The 19196-nt window shown below is 43.0% G+C and overlaps 1 protein-coding gene across 4 annotated transcripts in view; it reads right to left on the reverse strand.

The window, feature by feature from the left end:
• Positions 1–282: 282 nt before the first annotated feature.
• Positions 283–19196, reverse strand: part of CARD19 (caspase recruitment domain family member 19) — a 34171-nt gene continuing 15257 nt past the window's right edge. For 2 of the 4 annotated variants that reach the window (XM_080996851.1, XM_080996852.1), the window contains exons 2-6: positions 18678–18820; positions 14553–14706; positions 5740–5799; positions 3598–3669; positions 1269–1647 (exon numbers count right to left, since the gene is read on the reverse strand). In XM_080996851.1, the coding sequence (XP_080852977.1) occupies positions 1532–1647; positions 3598–3669; positions 5740–5799; positions 14553–14706; positions 18678–18820 (545 nt within the window). In that variant the 3' untranslated portion in view covers positions 1269–1531. Of the gene's footprint in view, positions 1648–3597; positions 3670–5739; positions 5800–14552; positions 14707–15654; positions 15772–17582; positions 18231–18677; positions 18821–19196 lie in introns of those variants that run through there. The other 2 variants (XM_080996854.1, XM_080996853.1) reach the window with 2 other exon arrangements.

The raw sequence follows: 19196 nt of genomic DNA on the forward strand, positions 1-19196 counted from the left end.
AAGAAAAAAATGAATTTATTAAGGCACAAGGTATCATAGACTAGAATCCATTTCATCCAATCATGAAGTGGGTTCTAGTCCCAAAAAAGCTTAAGCCATAAATAAACCTGTTAACGTGCCACAATACCTCTTACTGCTTTTGTTTCAACAGACTAAGGTAACTACCCTTCTGGAAGTTGAACGAAAACAGTCCTTAGAAACCTACACAAAGAAGGTGGAACCTTGCAGGGAATCATTTAGGGAGGATGAGAGAATATTTGCATGTACGTATACACACACACGTTTCAGACCACAAGTTATGCTTTAATAATCTTTCTATTTCTGGCCAGCTCACTGGTTTTATATGAGTTTTCACAAACAATGAAATGGTGCTATAGAATAGGTACACATTCCAGAGCCACCAATTAATTTGGGTCCCACTCAGCTTCAAAAAAGCATGGGGGGTGGCTTTGGTTTAGGGTTGTGGTGGTTGTTGATGATGTTGTTTTGGTCTTACTAGTAACACTGTTATAGGTATCATGAGGTACAAAAACAAAAGCTCTTAAAATGCGCAATCCACCCTCCTCAAACCTTGAACATCTGCAGGTCAGGATTTTTGACCCTGCTAAATTTCTTCCCCCTCCCCTCCTACCTTAAACAGGGCACCTGGAATCTGGCCTAGGATAGGCAGTAAATATTGCACAGATGGACTAGCAAACAAAGAGACAGGCGTTTGTTTTTTGAATTCTTGCATACGAAGTACAGAAAGAACATGCAGTCTACCATTTAAAACGAAGAAGAAGAAGAAGAAGAAGAAGAAGAAGAAGACAACCTCTATATCTTAAAAAGGTTTGGGGTTAATTTGTTTCAAGTGTTGCTCTAAAGTTAGCATTTTTTTTTAAAGTTCCCTTGTCTGAAGCCACCTGAGTTTACTATTTGCACAGAGGATCTCCCACCATTGCTAATGGATTAACTGATACACCAAGCACGATGTCTTCTGAGGAAACTTTAACCAGCAGTAACAGAAAGTTTACACTGATATTCAGTGAAATCCTTGTTTGTTCTCTGTGAAATAGGGAAATGCAGAGGCCTTCTATGTGGATTTCATAGCTCTCTGGATAAAGACCGCCCGCCCCCCGCCAGCAGGTATTAGGGTTCAAACACTGAGCAAAAGCTCTCTGTCCATCTTGGAGAGGGAATCACTTTTTGGTAGGCCTCTAGACCAGAACAGAATACAAATACACAACATGGGAGGACTTTTAAGACTTTGCAATGACTTAGGGCACATGTTTAAAAGCTTGCATTAAAAATTATTATTTTTTTAAATTCAAGTGATAAATAGTTTAAGCTTGTACAAAAATAAAAACATCCACTCCCACAAGTAAAAGGCATATATAGCTGACCCTTTGAAAGCCCTTGGAAGCAGCAAATATACACTGCTGAAGCCACAGGTTAGTTATATCTTTGGTATAAGAAAATAGCATGTCTTTTGACAATGTAGCCCTTCCGCCGGCAGGAAAATTTCATGCTAGACTGGTGAGCCAGTTTATGCTTATTTGTTTCTTGGTGCGTCTTCCATGTACAACATACAAATATTCCTAACGTGTCTTCCTATGATGATTGGAGAAAACCCCAGTATCTTCTTGGCTCCTCCTAGGACTTTTGAATCTAGAATGAAACATGAACACGGGTAGGGGATGGAAATGAGAAAAAAGGTGAAGTGAGTCAGATTTGCAGCCATAATGGGTTTTGTTTCCACAAATGATATTTGACACACACACAAAAAAAACTTGCCGGAATTTTGGCCAAGGAGAATTGCTCTATTCTATGACTTGCAAATTATGTCACAGAAGAAATTGTGATTTGTAAAAAGAAGAGCTCTTCACCTAATTTTGAGTGACTGATTATTTTTGTCATGAATAAAATATTCATTCAAATCACTGCTTCTGCTGAAGTCTACAATTAGCTATAAATCAACTCTGCAGCTTTGACAACCAAATTGTAGGGATAATAAAAAGTTTTCCAAATGTTTTATATCAGCCTGATGATTTTGTACTATGGAATATCTTTCCCACTGGTCTTGCCTCGTTTTCCATATTACCAAACTCATACAGAAAGCTTCCCAAGACTAGCAATATAGGATTAAGGAATCACTGCAAAAAAAAAAAGTCAAAATAATAAGTGGGTCACAGGGTTAAACAAAAAAGAAACACTTCTGTTTACAAGGCCACACACGGTAGAGCAGAGGCAGAAAGAAATGGATTGGAAATTGCTGGTTGATCTCTGTGTAATCTGAAGTAGATCAACAAGGGTTTCTGTGACTCCCATCCACCCAACAATAGACAAAAACTAACACACACACTCACCTCCCAAGATTCGGTTGCTGAAAAATAATAAGGGGGGGGACCAGGACCGGGGCTTTTGCATGAAAGAACTTACTCAGCTACTAGAGGAGCTCAATTCTATCTAGCACTGATCACCAATGTAGTGATCCTTAGGATATGTCCACTTGGTTGAACCACTACTTAGCATCATTTCTGCTTCAGTTTATTAACTCTCATCCATTCCCTCACTGACTGGTCCAAGACCTGCACAGCCTCAACTTATTCAGCTGTTACAGAGGGGTAGAGCTGAGTGTCATCACCTGTGACACCCTCCCCCAAATAGCTTTCATGTAGGTGTTACATAGCATTAGGGACAAGATGGCACAGCAGCACAACTTTTGGGGGCATGGAAGACAATCACTGAATGTAACTATCTGAAAATAATCCGAGAGTTAGGATCAGAGCCAATGCAAATCAGCTTTTAAATACGTTTGTAAATCACCTTGAGATTCAGGTAAAAGGAAATCCACTAAATGTATGCATGCATGCATGTATGTATGTACAGTGAAAGATTAAATAAGAAGAACAGGGCCTCTCTCTCAATAATGATCAGTCATCAGGGAAAGCAAGGCCGATTCAGTCCCCATAACCAAATCTGAATCCAGACTGGAATGGATCAAGATAATTGGTTTCATTCCAGAATACTTGCAACAGTTGTGCCACAAACCTCTTGATCACTTCCCCAGCCCCGCAAAGGGTGGGGGTACTTGTTCTGGCAAACCTGTGTGAGTCCTAGATGGACTTTTTCAGAAATTGTCACCTCTTTCAAAATGTCCAGGGCCACAAAGATGTGTTGACCACATCCTGGATCCCTCCCAGCCATACCCCCTCAGCAAGCCAGGATGGGTAAGTGTCATCTGTTGGCTGTGTTGCTGTAGGCACCTTGTAGACACCATCAGGCTACATCAACTGAAACTGATCCCATGACACCACACTGGAGACTGCAGTGAATGACACATGTAGTGTCAAGGCATATGACAAGAGTCATATGTTCCTCACCCAGTTTATATTTCTGACTTCCAGGCAGCTTATGAAGAACTTGTCAGTCTTGCCAAAATGTGTAGCCATGATTTATATAGCTGGGGCCCCACACATCAGCCTTTTCTGGTGTGTTCTTTCATGATCCTGATGCAAGAACACTTCCAAAACATGTTTTATGCCAAGATAAACAGGCTAACAAGACAACTACTAAACCTTTCCTCTCAGAAAGAAAAAAACCCCAAGAGTATTTTACCTGAGTTACAGCAATACATATAGAAGGCTAATCCTGCAGCAATGCTGAAGCAGGCAAGGAAGAATGTAGGACCTAGAGAATTAAAAACCAACAGAGGAGGATTAAAATTATGTGTTCAAATTAATGTTCATCAGTTATCATTGTTGTTACTGTGACTACAGTGATTCAAATGTAACTGGCACAATTATGTTTGCTTTGGGCTTCATCTACTATAATATATAATCATCATTTCCTGCAGCAATTATTTTTTATTACAATTATTATTACCATTGTGAAGGCTTCTATTGCTTGTAGCCCACTTATTTTTCTTTTTAGAAAAATTAATCCTTATTAAAAACTTGCAGGGCAAGAGAAGAAATTTTAGGGTGGCATTTAATAGTGTCCTTGTATAAATGGAGAAGAATTCCACCTGAAAATTGGAATTTCCCCTTCCTCTTCTCCTGTGCATATCCCAAAAGTGCTCTGAAGGGTTGTGAGGAACCTCTGGAGAACAACTGGTGAGATGCAGTGAGAGGAGAGGAAGGAGAAATTCTGCCTGCTCATGCAACAATGGATATAACCCAGAAATTTTAATATCTTCTAGCCTTTAAAATTAAATCAGGCTTGTCATTAGCTACTTATGTGAATATAATAATTAAAACATTATTCAAGCAACCAAATGATTCCTACAGAAATACCACAGGACTTCTCTATGACAACCAGAGGATAACTCAGTCAGTAGAGCACGAGATGCTTAATCTCAGAGTAATGTGTTCGAGCCCCACATTGGGCAAAATATATCTGCATTGAAGGGGGATGGACTTGATGATCCTTGTGGTCCCTTCCAACTCTACCATCCTGTGTTTCTGTATTTAGTTGTTTCTCCCTTCTCCCCTCCTTAGCCTTCCTTCTACCCTTAACTATGTGAGTTTTGTGTGCATCTACTATAAGGCAGTTAAACGCCTGCTCTAGCAGTAGAACAAAAAGGGCTTCTTCTCTCTTCCTAGCCTAATAACCCCATATATGTTATTTGGGTCCAAATGAGCAGTCCCAGCGTTGCCCTCCACATGCTCAAAGGCACCCTTTGCACAGAAACTACGTGCGTGCACCTTTCATTTCCCAGGGTCCTGGGTCATGCATACCTGAGCCATCAGACATATGGGTGTGCACATGTAGGCTCTGTGAAAACAGCATCTCTGAATGTGTAGAGGTCAAGGCAGGGTCCATGGGTGCAGCGCTGATTGTACCCAAAATTTTACTTTTTAAAAAAGGAGGTTTTAGAACAGAAGAGCCAAGAGTGTGCAGGTGATCACTGCACTCTGTATTTCCACGATGCAACGTTAACTGCAACTGCATGCCTGGTCCCGCCCTGCCTTCTGGCTTTAAATGTGCACAATGAGGGACAAAGGGAGGGAGCAAGAGCATTAAGAGGGTGGAACAGCTCAGCTGAGTGGAGCAGGCATCTTAAATATTATTTCCACTGCACAGATCTGCAAACTCAGAAGCTCCACAAAACAAACCCAGCAGCCGTACCAAGAAAAATCATGGGCGTGGGTTAACATTAATACAGAGTCGCCACTTAAAGGTAGAAACTTACTGAAGCCTATGCAAATGTTTAAAAATGCCAACACAAATGTGACGTAAAAGGCTGTGCCCCACTGTAGTTAGTACTTTAGAGATCAGGGACACAGTTTTCCTGTGCATGCCCCAGTGAGATAAATGGGGTCAACCAGCTCTTGAACAACAACTATTAATTGCAGTGGTGTCTAGATTGTTTCCTAAACACATCCCTAGAAAACTTTGGATTTTATATTACATAAAATGGGAAGGGGTTATGAGTTTTTCTTGGATTTTGTCTTACGTATTTTGTATTTTTATGTTGTGAACTGCCCTGTGATCTTCGGATAAAGGACAGCAAGCCAATTTAATTAATAACAATAATCATCATCAGTTTGAACAACCCAGAAATTACTACTGGGGGAAAAAATCTTGATTATACATGTATATCTTTCATTTATTAAAGCCAAAGCACATGCCCAGAGCAAACACACTTAGAATTACTATCATGAAATTCAATTGCAACATATATTTATATATATTTTCCTTGTTAACCTTACTGTCCAATATTGATTTAGCCAACAATACTTTACACGCATTATTTACCCCTGTCATTTAGAATACATTTCTCCTTCTCAGGGTTTATCCCTGTGGAATCTGAGGTTTCTAGAAACAAAAGCAACACACCAAAGAGTTAGTGTAATATTCAGCGCAACACACGTCTGAAGCACGTCATGCACAGTGGGAGGAAAGCAAGGACCAGTTTTCAAAGTACCGCATTTACTCGAGCCTAATGCGCCATCAGATATAATGCGCACCTCAATTTTCAGAACCTTGAAACAAAACAAAGTATTTGCTGGCAAATGTCAATGTGCCATTGGATCTAATGTGCGCCTTAATTTTCGCAACGTATTTTGGCCAACAAAGATGAGCATTAGATTCGAGTAAATATGGTAATACAATAACGCAACATAAAATGGCTGCTAATTCCCCCATCCCAACTTTATGTGATGTTAGTGTTCAAATTATGACAAGAGTGGGGGTGACCTTAATGTAAAATTACCAGATTTTTTTCAATGAATCCGGGGACACTATTCTACTTTCTACTAAATAGATGGATTTTGTCAGGGGACTGATTTGTAAATCCGGGGACTGTCCCTGGGAAACGGGGACATCTGGTAACCTTACCTTAATGACACCCGCAACCCATGCTCTCCCCGATTCCCTCCAGTTTTAGCCAAATAATGCTGTTCTCGAAGAAGCAGCTAAGGAGTGGTTGTAAAAGGCGCCCATGGGTCCTGCCCCCCTCTAACTCACTTGAAACTGAGCAACCCATTCTACCCCGTGGGAGCCCACTGCACACAGGGTTGTCTACCAAGGGACTCCTGCGCAGCTGACATAGCACCCCTCTGTGTGGCAGAGGAACACTGAAGACAGAGGAGTATTCTAAGGGGACACTCCATACACATCAGGCTCAGGGTAGGCTTCACCACTGGGTTTGTGATCCAAAAGTGCATCTAGATCACAACCAATATACCCCCTGTGGTTGTGCATTCTCGGGAAAGCTCAATAATGTCGGCTACTATTGATCTTCTCATTGGGTAACCCGTGATGAATCACAGGGGTCTCCTAACACCACTGGCATAATTAGGGCCATTGACATATGAACAAATGGCAGTGGTAAAATACGTTGGCTTAAACATTTATATAGTTTGATCTGCAAGTGTAGGGCCAAAGGCAACCAGTTTATCATCTTTGTGCGTTTCATATATAAAGTTGGCAAACAAACAACATTTAAAAGTGGGGTGGTAGAGAACTTTCGTGATAGGCCAAGTATTAAACCACCTATCTATTTTCTTTCCATGCTAAATAAGTTTTAATTACAGGCAATGCCATTGTTTAAGCCAACAATTGTTGTCTTCCAAGTTAACTCAAATCTTTGTGCTCTTTACAGTCAATTGACACCTTGTGGTATTTTCCAAGGACTTTTTCTCCTTAGTTGCACCTGCAGATCAACCTTCATGTTGCTCTCAGTAGAAGCACTGGAGTGCTGTGCACCAGCCTGCCACGTGGATCCCACCCTGCCAATTTCTGAAAAACGCTTTCAAGCACACTTTTCAGCCAACATCAGGAACATCTGGTGAAGCAGGTTGCTTGGCACGACAAAGATTAATTTAGCTGCAATAACGCGAGCGCTGATTTTCATTCCACTTTCACCCAGCTCATGTGCAATGCAGACATCTCAAAAGCTTATGTGCACATCAAGTCTAGAAGATGCATAGCGGGATAAATGCCTGTGTTCAGAAGAATCTTGAGCAAACCTGTGTTTTTCGTTTTCTCTCAAACTGTTAAGCATTTTCCTGGCACCATTTAATCACACACTGGTTTGAATGTAGCTGGAACGTGCAATTTGTGCATCTCTCAAACATTTGTTTAAACACCAGTCACTTTCCCCATAAACTCTTCTTCCCTCCTACTTCTTTTTCCATGCATTTTACCAGACCCAAGTAGGCCAGGTAAGCATGAGTCTGGAACGCTAAAATACTAGGAAGGCTAAAATGCAGTTATGAGTGTGCATGCAGGAATAGTATTAGAGGGGAAATGGTGGGAAGGGATCCAGTGTTCCTCAAACTTGGGTCTCCAGTTCTTGTTGGACTACAACTCCCATCATCCCTGACCACTGGTCTTGCTAGCTAGGGCTGATGGGAGCTGTAGTCTAACAACAGCTGGAGACCCAAGTTTGAGGAACACTGGACTTTTGTCCCCTTCAAACCTGAAGGCATTTTGCAACTGGGATGAAGTCCTCTGGGGTATCATTACACACAGCTGCAGTGTAGCATATTGCTTGCTGGAAAGCATCATGCAAAAGGTTTATTTGACACAAGTGGAAAATGGCCTAGAACTCAAGTTTGGAATGAAGCTACTTCACCTTTAAATATAGCCAAAAGTATCTGTTGTGACTGATCTTTTCACTTTCTTACTTGAACATGCTGCCCCTCAGCTACAGATGGACTCAATTAATGTTTGCGTTCTCACAAAGGCTAAAGGTTGCCAGTACTACATGGTTTCTGAAAGTCAGAAAAGCAGAGTTCTGGAAAATATGCTGGCTTTTGAAGACAGTTAACTTCTGGCTAGTTCAGCAATGTGTAATTGGCACAAAGGCTATCGCTGAAGAAATATGTCCATTACCTGTCAACCATGGTCTTCAATTTGCAAACTGGGTTGCTAATGTATTGAGTCAAAGATTCAGATTAGCTGACACCATCTAGTCCGTGATATATTTCTAATATGGGCCCTTGGTGCTAAATACATTGTCAGCTCCTGAATTAATCTTTCCCATGACACAAAGAAATATATTAAGTGAACATAACTAGGTATTTTATAGCCACCGGGGCCAAAGCCAATGGCTGATTTCTTCCCATGATACTGCGGTTCAATTTCATGCACAGTGCAATCCTATGTATGTCCACATAGAAGGAAGTTTCACTCAGGTCTGTGAGACTTGGCGCTTATCCACATTTTCCTTTCATCCACACTTTCCAGGTGCTTTAAAGAAAAGCCCTTACTCCCAAGTAAATGTGCGTAGGTCTTCACCTTAACTGCCCAATCCTATGCAGGTTGACTTGGAACTAAGTTCCACTCAGCTCAATGAGGTTTGTTCCCAGGTAACTGTGGATACGATTGCAGACTTATAGCACCATCACAGTATGAGGTGCTTTATCAGAGGGGTGGCCAGCCTTTAACTCTCCAGATGTTGTTGGACTACAACTCCCATCATCCCTTTCCATTGGCCATGCTGGTTGGGAATGATGGGAGTTGGAGTCCAACAACATCTGGAGGGCTGCAGTGTAAACAGAGTTGCAAAAATGGGAAAAGCCAGTCTCCACAAGAAAGGCATCATAATTCTGGCATGACTTTCCAGAATTCCTTTGTTCTCCATGTCTGGTGTCAATGGCTAAGGAGCTGGGCTGGCACAGGGGGAGACCAGCTTCAACTTTCTATTCAGAGATGCCTCTTCTGTTAAATTCTTAGGCATAGACCTAAGACTTAAAATGAAGGGGACAAAGTATGTTTGGAAAATGAAGGTACTGTGCAGATATGCATATAAAAGGCAGCCAAGAGTGGCTACAGCTCCCTGTTAACGCCTACACCTAACATCACAAACCTGAATTTGCTGCCGCGTAATGTGTAGAATGGCCCTGGGCTCACTGGATAGCCTTGGGCAAGTCTCCCTCTCTCCCTCTCTCTCCCTCTCCCTTTCTCTCAATCTTGCCTGCCTTACTGTTGTTGTTGCTGATCTGAATTCCTTGGAGAAAGGACAGAATACAAATATGATTATTAAATCCAGCTCTGAACATATTCAGCATGTCTCAGTGCAGGAGAAAGAAAGAGCAGTCCCAGAATGTTGTTATTTTCTTGCCGTCTATACAAGTGTTATGTGCTCTTCTGGACAACAGAAAATTATTTCCATGTAACCCAGTACACAGGGACATAATATAGCAAGGATTGGTTCCTATCCACCCCCACTGCCTTTCTGGTAGAGCAACCTGGTACAGTGGTACCTCAGGTTACATACGCTTCAGGTTACATACGCTTCAGGTTACCTTAACCCAGAAATATTACCTCGGGTTAAGAACTTTGCTTCAGGATGAGAACAGAAATCATGCTCCGGCGGCGCAGCAGCAGGAGGAGGCCCCATTAGCTAAAGTGGTGATTCAGGTTAAGAACTAATTAAGGTTAAGAACAGACCTCCAGAACGAATTAAGTTCTTTTTTTAAAAAAATAATTTTTATTAACCGGCCAATCAAATCAAATTAAATCACATCACATAAATTCCGAATTACAAAGCCGAATTTTAAATTTTGTTGAGGGGACCCATATTTCAAGATCCGAAGGGGGATTCTGATCATCTTCTTGCTACTGCGTTAATGTCCAATTCAGTCCAAATCAGTCCAAACAGAGTTCATAATTCTATCCAGTCTTATCTTGCTGTTTCCACATCACATCTTGTTCATATATTTTCTCTTTTTTGTTTATGATCTCTTCTGATAGTCTCCTTAAGCCGATAAACACCAATAATAATCCTGTGTGAATTTTCCGTTCTTCCAATCCTCAAATCGAGATGGTTTCCATATAACATCGCCTTCATAGATAACATCGCTCTTTCCATCATTAATTACAGAACTGTCGATCTTAAGTCCCTCTGAGGAGTTTCATCCACAATATAAAAATAGCTCTATTTCTCTATTTCTCCTCTCAGACTTAAGTCCTCCAACAGAACTTCCCAATATGGCGACGGCATTTTGAACTGTGTCATTCCAAAGCCCTTATACATGCCACGCTCTTCTTAAAACATGCTTTGGTTCGAAAGTTTATCTCCACACAGCCAATATCCACAGCTGAAGTCCTTAAATCGACATTCCTGACTTGTGAGGGGGGGGGGATTCTTGTTTAATCACATAAAAGAAAGAAAGGAAAGTTTTTTTTCCCCTCCCCCATCAGCCCCTTTGCCATACTGAGTCTTGGCGTATCTTCTCCTATGCTTGTTCCTCCGACTCGTCTTGTTTTATCAGAGATCTCTTCTGTTAGCAGTCTTTGCTCCCCCTCCTTCCTCGAAATATGTGCATTCCTTCATCCAAATTGTTTCTTTTGAAGTTCTTGCAGCTAGTGGCGCGAATCAGAGATGGCGTCCAGGAGTGCCGAAATCCCACAGAAGGGCTTTGTGCCTAGTGCCCCCACCCCCACAAATTCGGGGGTGGTATAGGGCACAGCAGGCAAGGATTAAGTTCTTAACCCGAGGTACCACTGTACTACTAACCTTGATGCCATTTTAGCTAAAGAGGTATTCCAGGAACTAAGTCTATTTGATTCATGTTTTGTCTTAATCACCACAGGAGAGGGGAGTTGGTACAATGTAGTTTGTGGCTGCACAAGAGGAAAGGACACCAACTGGATGGTAGATACTAGCTTCATTCAGATCTAACACTAAACCATGGCTTAGCATTGTGAGAACAAATCTCCACAAACCTTGGGATCACATATTCCTCCCACTCCAATGGTACAGCTTGAGGAGATTAGAAGTTTCTACTTCCATTTTGGATTACCTAGTTTATGGTTCTATTTATGGACATGCTAAACTGTGGTGAATCTTAACTATGGTTAGATGAAAACTATGGTTTGAAGTTAGTTTGCTTCAACAAGCCATCACTACATTTCACCATAGTTTGGATGACAAAGCAAGCTGAAGTGAAAATTTCCGAATTTCTCCTTACAGCTATGGAGAGAATGAGAAAGGAGGGGGAGCACGCAAGGCAAAGGTTTATTCTTTTGATGCTAACCCATGGTTTAGTGCTGAGTCCAAATAAGACCATGATAGTGCTTCTTCACTTTGCCTGCACCATTTTGTGAATTTATTTATTTTTTAAAGGCATTCTTTAGAGCAGGTGTTGGGAAAGATGGAGGGCACAAGGGAAAGGGAACGACAGATTACGAGATGGTTGGATGGTGTTCTCGAAGCTACCAACATGAGTTTGACCGAACTGCAGGAGGCAGTGGAAGACAGGAGTGCCTGGCGTGCTCTGGTCCATGGGGTCACGAAGAGCCGGACACGACTAAACGACTAAACACAACAGAAAATCTGTGGGTCTCCAGATGCTGCCTGACTATCCCTCCCACCTTACCTGGTCACTGACTGTGGTGGTTGGGGCTAATAGAATACACTTGGGTGGGGGCTCAGTAAATCAAGACCTCCAGGTATAGGGCAGTATATAAATTGAATAAATAATGGTAATGATAATGATGACACCCCCTGCCCCTTTCTTTTATGCCTGCTGAAGGCCCTCTGCCCCATTTTGTATTATGATTAACTTGGCCCTGCCCTATTCCTTTTCCCAGAATGCCTCTGGGCCCCACATGGAAGAGGACAGGGCTGTTGTAGGCCTTGGCTTTGCTTTCCAGCAGGCTGGCAACCCCAACTACCCTAAAAAGGAGGGGAGGGTGCTTCCTGGTCACTGCATGGCAGCAGAGTGTCCTTGGAGGTTGGGTGTTCTTTCACAAATTGTCAGCATGCCTCCAGTACACATAGGAACGCCGCCACAGGGGTCTACAGGGGCTTCAGCTCTTTGCCCTCCACAGTAATCTGCATTGAAGCAAAGGTACCACAAAATGGGGACTTTTTAAAATGCAGCTGCAGGGACGGGAGCCTCTAACTGGATCAGGACCACAAGGGGAAACAAAGGGTTGCAGCCTTCCCACCCCTGCATGCTAGGATCCTAGCATGAGACAGAGACACAAAGAGGCAGAGACACAGAGGTTGTAGGCAGACAGTTAAGAACAGAACCCTGTCGGGTCCCATCAAAAGCCTGTCTAGTCCGGCCTGCTGTTCTCACAGTGGCCCACCAGGTTCTTCTGGGAAGCTGGCAAGCAGGTTCCACACTTCTCATTCATGATTCCCAGGAACTGGCATTCAGCGGTAGACTGCTTCTAACACTGGGGGTATAAGATAGGCAAACGTATCCTCCATGACTTTGCCTAATCTTCCTTTAGAGCCATTCAAATTAGTGGCTGTCACTACATCTTGTAAGAGTAAGTTAACTACGTGCTGCAACTTCCTTTCGTCTGTCTTGAATCTTTCAGCACTGGATGCCCCCAGTTCTAGGATTAGAAAAGAGAGAGAGAAACACCTCTCTATCCACTTTCTCCACAATGTGAATAATCTTGTAGACCTCGATTACAATATTTTTCGCTCTATAGGACGCACCCGACCATAGGATGCACCTTGTTTTAGAGGGGGAGAACAAGAAAAACAATTTCTCCCCCTCTCTGCGCAGCGCCCCTTCAGCGAAGCGGCAGGAAAAACGGAGCCCCTTCCATTTCTCCTCCCGCTTGGCTGAAGGGGTGCTGTGCAGCTCTCCTTCTCCCACATTGCCTTCGCCTTCAGTGAAGGCAACCCGAAGCCTCCGGAGCGCGGCAGGAGTTCCCGCTGCGCTCCGGAGGCTTTGGGTTCCTTTCGCTGAAGCCAGGAGAGCAGGACTCTCCTGGCTTCAGCGAAAGGAGAGGCGAAAGGAGCAGCCTTCCCGCAGCTCTCCGAGCTTGTGGGGCTGGTGGTGGGGGAAGCTCAGCTTTCCCCCACCGCCAGCCCCAAAGAGCAGGTCGGGGCTGGCGGGGGAAGCCTGGGTTCTCCCCCCCCCCCCAGCCCCAGGGACCACACATTCGCTCCATAAGACGCAGACATTTCCCCTTAGATTTTAAGAGGAAAAAAGTCTGTCTTATGGAGCAAAAAATACGGTATATGTGGCTCCCCCCGCCCCTCGCTCACTCACCTTTTCTCTAAACTTAACTAAATCTGTTATCTTTCCTCCTAGGGGAGTTGCTCCAGCCTCTTGGTCATTTTCTGCACCTTTTTTCCTCACTGTGGTTTTGTTTGAGGAGTTGATGTCCCCACAAAACAGTTTTGCAGGTTTCCAAATGCCCCCCCCCCCCCCCGAAGAATCATAGGGCAGTTTCAGCAATGCGGTATGCCTAGCATTAACAACACACATACACAACTGCAGAACACTCTGAAAATGCCAAAACTGTCTAGGCCAAAAAGGACTAAATAGATTCCAGGCCAGTCTAGATATAGCTGAGGTAAGTATGTCTCTAGCTGGCCTGTAACCGTTTATCTTATTTGTCTAGAGTTGAACAGAGCACTTTCCTTGCTTAACATTCTGTCAGTTTAGAAACAAGGGTGATGCAGGATTATGTATTTAAATGTAACTGGCTATTACTAATGACTCTCAAAGTTGAAGAACTGATTGTAACTGGCTACCAAACTGGGTAAAAACAGAAATCCCCCTGAAAGTTATTGGGAAATGATGTCATCCTCAGTTGATTATATGACTGGCTGATTATTTACGTAGCTACATTTGCCTTTAAAATAAATATTAACAGAAAACAAAAGCCTGGACCTTGGAGATATCCCTTGTGGAAGAAATGTTGGCCACTGCAGTTTTGAGCTGACTACATAGAAAAACAACCTGGACTCAAAATAATCTCACATTGATCCTGTGCAAAAGTGGGAGAAAGACCCTGGATAGAATAAAAACACTCCAAGCCAGGCCCTGGATCGCTTTTCCTGGGCAACAACACCACTTTAGTCCGGAGTCCAGCCTTTGCAGCTCATAAAGGGAACACAAAATATCAGAAAAGTTTGCAAAGCTGCCAGATTTATTCTTCATATATAAAACAAAGATTCAAAATTGCCAGATTGGTGTGCAAGTACAACTGCAGCAGCTATAAATAAGCATTTGTCTGCCACATATAATCTGGTCAATTTTTAAGTATTTCTAAGAAACAGCACACAGAAAGTTCCATTTAGTCCCTGAAGAGGCAGCATTGTAACAGGGCACCCAAAGAAATCTGCTAGCACTCCGACTTACTTAGAATTCTTCTGCTTGGCAAGTTGTCATACAGCTGTTCAGCATTGATCTGCAAAGCACGGTAAAATTCTTGACAGGGTTTGTCGCCTTCCTTCTGCAAGTGGGCTAGAAGGTTTGACAGCCGACTATGAAGAGAAGCTTTGGGATTTCGGAACTGCAGGGAGGGTGGGAACGCATTTATTAGCAAGGATGTAAAAACCAAACAAACACCAATGTTAAAGCAACCTCTGCCTCCCTTCGATGGTACGTGAAAGAATACAAATGTAGCTTTATATTTTTGTTTAAACATTCTTTATAGCAGAGCGTAAGATTCTATCACGAATGTTTATGGTGCTTCTACGTCACGAGAGTTAGCTATTCCAAAGGAGAATAAATAACAGACTTTCTCCATTGTACACAGTAGGACAAACAAGCAGCGGTGTCCATCTTTCTACTATTTGCAGAAGATCTAAAAGGCTATATGTTCAGCACTAAAGTGAAATCACATATAAATATTTTAGATATTCTTTTAATCTTATCGGTCTTTGTTGTATATGGCTTGTGCATATAAATAATATACAAATAAGCTTTAGAAGAGGATCAGAGGTCAGATGGACAGAGAAGGAACGGTGAAGACCATCTCCCCAGCCTGACCCTTCCGGAGAAGAAGACAGTTCAGAATTACAACAGGGGTTTGAGGGAGATCACAGCTCAGAGGAAGATGAGGGGGAAAGTTGGGAAATAATGGGAGAGGAGGCGGTGGCAGAGCCAGAGCAGCTGGCTGACACGTTATCACTAGAAAGCATTCCAGACCCACCATCTCCTAGAATTGGCAAGCCTTAAAAATAGGAGAGCAAAGGGCTCTTAGTGCTAACCGTAGAAGGGATGGCGCATAAGGAAGTGGGAGAGAAGGGGAGGGGAGATTTACGCCATTATTCTAAGAGGCTGCCTTTCTAAGCCTCTGTCTGTGAACATGGAATAAAAAGCAATTGGCAAGAACTTCCTTGTCTTATCCGTTAGAGGCAACCTCCCATGGGGGTTGGATCTTCTGACACTTGACATCAGACAAATTCATGAAGGGTAAGACTACCCATGGCTACTAAGCCTGAGGGGTATGCCTTACCTGTACTGCTGGACGCAATAATGCTTCTGAATACCAGTTGCTGGGAAACGCAGGAGGGGAGAACGTTGCTGTGTTCATGTCTTGCTTGTGGGCTTCCCACAGGCACTTGGTTCACCACTGTGAAAACAGGACACTGGACAAGACTGATCTAGCAGGGCTCTTATGTTCTTTTTTTATGTTCTTACCAATTCCAGTTCCTAGCATGTCAACAGCTGCCTATGAAGAGCCCTACTGGATTAAATCAAGGGCCGCATCTCATTTCCACAATGACTAGTCAGATAGTGCCAAGATTGGTATTCAGAAGTATTCTGCAACTGAGCACAGAGTCTGCATAAGGATGTTCCATGGATGTATACTGATCTATGGCACAGTTCAGCCATTTCCTTAATTCCAGTTTGTGTACAAGAACTTTTTGGTGATCTTGGTCAATGCCACATGCTACACCTTTCTGCCTCTTTAACAAAAATTCCCAGATATACAGAGATTGGCCTAACCGGCCACAAATTGGACCTGCTCAGAAATAAGAATCTAAGATCGCAGGGTCATCAGTCATAAGCATTCGCATTAGGCAGTGGGAAAAAGATTTATCTGTCTTTACAGCGGCACACTTTTTCTTAGGAATCCAATAGTTATTTCATTAGTGTGAAAATGAGTACTTGTCTGTGAATGCAAAAAGAGATAATTGAATCTGGTGAGACAGACAAAATTCTGTTCCTAACGGGATGTTTGGATTGCAAATAGAGGACTACACTGCCTCATGAATATGAATGAACACATGGAAATGTTTACCGTAATTTCAGAAGAAGAGTTCAAACGCTGTGGGTGTACGATCACAGCATTTTGAGACCTGGGGCTTGTTTACATAAACGTTTATGGTTTGTCTTGACAAAACAACTTTAGCTTAAGGTATTATAATAGGGATCTAGGAAGTGGGTGCCATTTTCCACCTTCTGCATAAAATTCCCTACCTATTTACGGATGTCACTGGGCTTCATCACTCCTTGGACTGCAGATTGCAGCTACTCGTTAACTCTCTCCTCAAACAAGAGACAAGCATTACAACACAGAGCCCTCTTGAGATCTTCCCTCATTCAGATTTTAATTCAAACCAAAGAAGAACTCACATTTCTCTCCTTAACCCCCACCCGACCCTCTGTTCCACTTCCACTCATGGGAGGAAGGAACCACAACAGCCTGTGAAGTGCCAAGAATGCAATAATTTTTTCTGGAGCAGTGGAGAAATGATATTTCCAAGTTCTTCTGGAACTTGGCTTAGCAGTCAAGTGCCAGCGAGCAGGGAGGAGAGGGAGATCTCCTCACCAACAGAGCTGGAGCCACAGCAGCTGCTGCTGCTGCCACCACCCCCATAAAGAAAGTGGAAGAAAGGAGGCTAGAAGGTAGCTGGCGCAGCAATTGGACCTTATTGCAACTGATGGGATCCAGTTTAGCGCAGATATGCTTAGAATTAGCCAAGCTATTTGCCAAATAGGAGGCGCTTGGAACCGTTCATCTTATTCTAAGAAAATCTGTGAAGAACCAGAGGAGAAAGGAGTTTGCTCATCCCTCTCTCCTCATTTGCCACTGCATTTTGCCAAGGAGCTGATCTCGGAAGGATTCTCTATTTTAAAAAACCTAAATTATTGCAGCTATTTTTATACCACTTAATCACTTAAGTGTCTAAGTGGTATTGTAAGACCTTGCTGCTGGAACTGGTTTTAAACAACCAGAATTAAACAGATGTGAGTTTTTCTCTGCTCAGGTATACGTACGTGTGTGTGTGTGTGTGTGTGTGTGTGTGTCTGTCTGTGTGTTTGTGTATGCATGCACATGAGAGGGAGTGCTATGCAATTATCTGCATAGGTGCACTCACTGGCCATCAGGGTTGGTGTTCCTATGCTATAAAAGGGTATAATCCTATACACACTTACTTGGGAGTAAGCCTTTAACTGGACTCCCCTTTGATTGGTTTCTACAGATGATAAAGAAGGGGTGCTTGCATTCAGAATTCTCTTCAATGGCTTTACTGATTAAGAAGAGCTGCCATTCCCCAACTTCCCTGGCAAGAGAGACTGAGTGTTAAATCACTCTGAGAGTTCATAGAATCATAGAGTCAGAAGGGATCCCGAGGGTCATCTAGTCCAACCCCCTGCAATGCAGGAATCTCAACACGCGATCCCCCATCCAATTTGAAACCATACTGAACTCTGTTTAGCTTCAAAAATGTGCTAGCAGTTGTAGTTCTGTGAAGGGAACGGTGGTCATCTAACAATTCTCAGAAACAAACTACAGTTCCCAAGATTCTTTGAGGGAAATTGTGGCCGTACGATACTGCTTTAAATGTATAGTACAGTCGTCTGGGAAGTGTTTTCTGTGTGATTATTCAAGCGTACACTTCACATGTGGAGTCTAAACTTGGCTCATTTTCTTATCTGCTTGAATTCATCAGGTCCACAGTTTTGGTGTGGTTTGTGTTAAGAGGAACATTGAAGAGCGGGGAAGGGCTGATATCATGTGCGGAGAGGATTTTAATGAAGCTCAATTGCTGTATACCTTAGCTGAACAAATACCGTATTTTTTGCTCTGTAAGACTCACTTTTTACCTCCTAAAAAGTAAGGGGAAATGTGTGTGCGTCTTATGGAGCGAATGCAGGCTGCACAGCTATCCCAGAAGCCAGAACAGCAAGAGGGATTGCTGCTTTCACTGCGGAGCGATCCCTTTTGCTGTTCTGGCTTCTGGGATTCAGAATATTTTTTTTCTTGTTTTCCTCCTCCAAAAACTAGGTGCGTCTTATGGTCTGGTGCGTCTTATAGAGCGAAAAATATGGTAGTTTTTCCTCCGGTTCCCATTGTCAGTCCTATTAGAGAAGGCCCCAGAGCTGCCTTTGGCTCTCCTGGGTGCCACCACCCCTAGTCTCAATGAGGTACCAGAAGTTTTGCATTTAAAAAACCAGCAATCCTAATCCCGGGTCAAATGAGCTACAGCAATAGCAAAGAATCACTGCAGGTGGGATTCCTTCAATTACCTTTTCTGCTTCTTTATTGGTAAGAATTTGAGGGTAAACTCTGTTCAGCTGAAGGATAATTTTGTCAACCAGCTGCTCGCTCAGCCTGCCGTTGCTCGTTAGGAATGCCATGTCCTGCCGTAAACGATCACAGTAAGTCGGATCTACAAAAGAGAAGCAACACATTTAAAAACAGGCCCCTGGTATCACAAAGCGCAACTGGATGGAAGCGCCATATAATTCACATCAGCTACCAAATGTTTCACACCAGGACATGACTTTGTGTGCACTGTCAAGCTTCAGGAACATCCTGGGAGCGCCATAAATGCTCTCAGGAACCATTAAGAGCAGCTGACATTCATGAAAGATGAATAATACAAATACTGAGCATTCATAGGGTGTATTTCACATACAATGCAATATTTACACGTTGCGGTGTACAAGATCTCAGATAAAACCAACAAGCCACGAGGTCTCATCAGTGGCAGCCCACCAAGACCGTGTGTGTGTGTGTGTGTGTGTGTGTGTGTGTGTGTGTAG

The sequence above is a fragment of the Podarcis pityusensis genome (genome assembly GCF_964106645.2).
Source record: "Podarcis pityusensis genome assembly, chromosome: 2".
Taxonomy (NCBI): Eukaryota; Metazoa; Chordata; class Lepidosauria; order Squamata; family Lacertidae; genus Podarcis; species Podarcis pityusensis.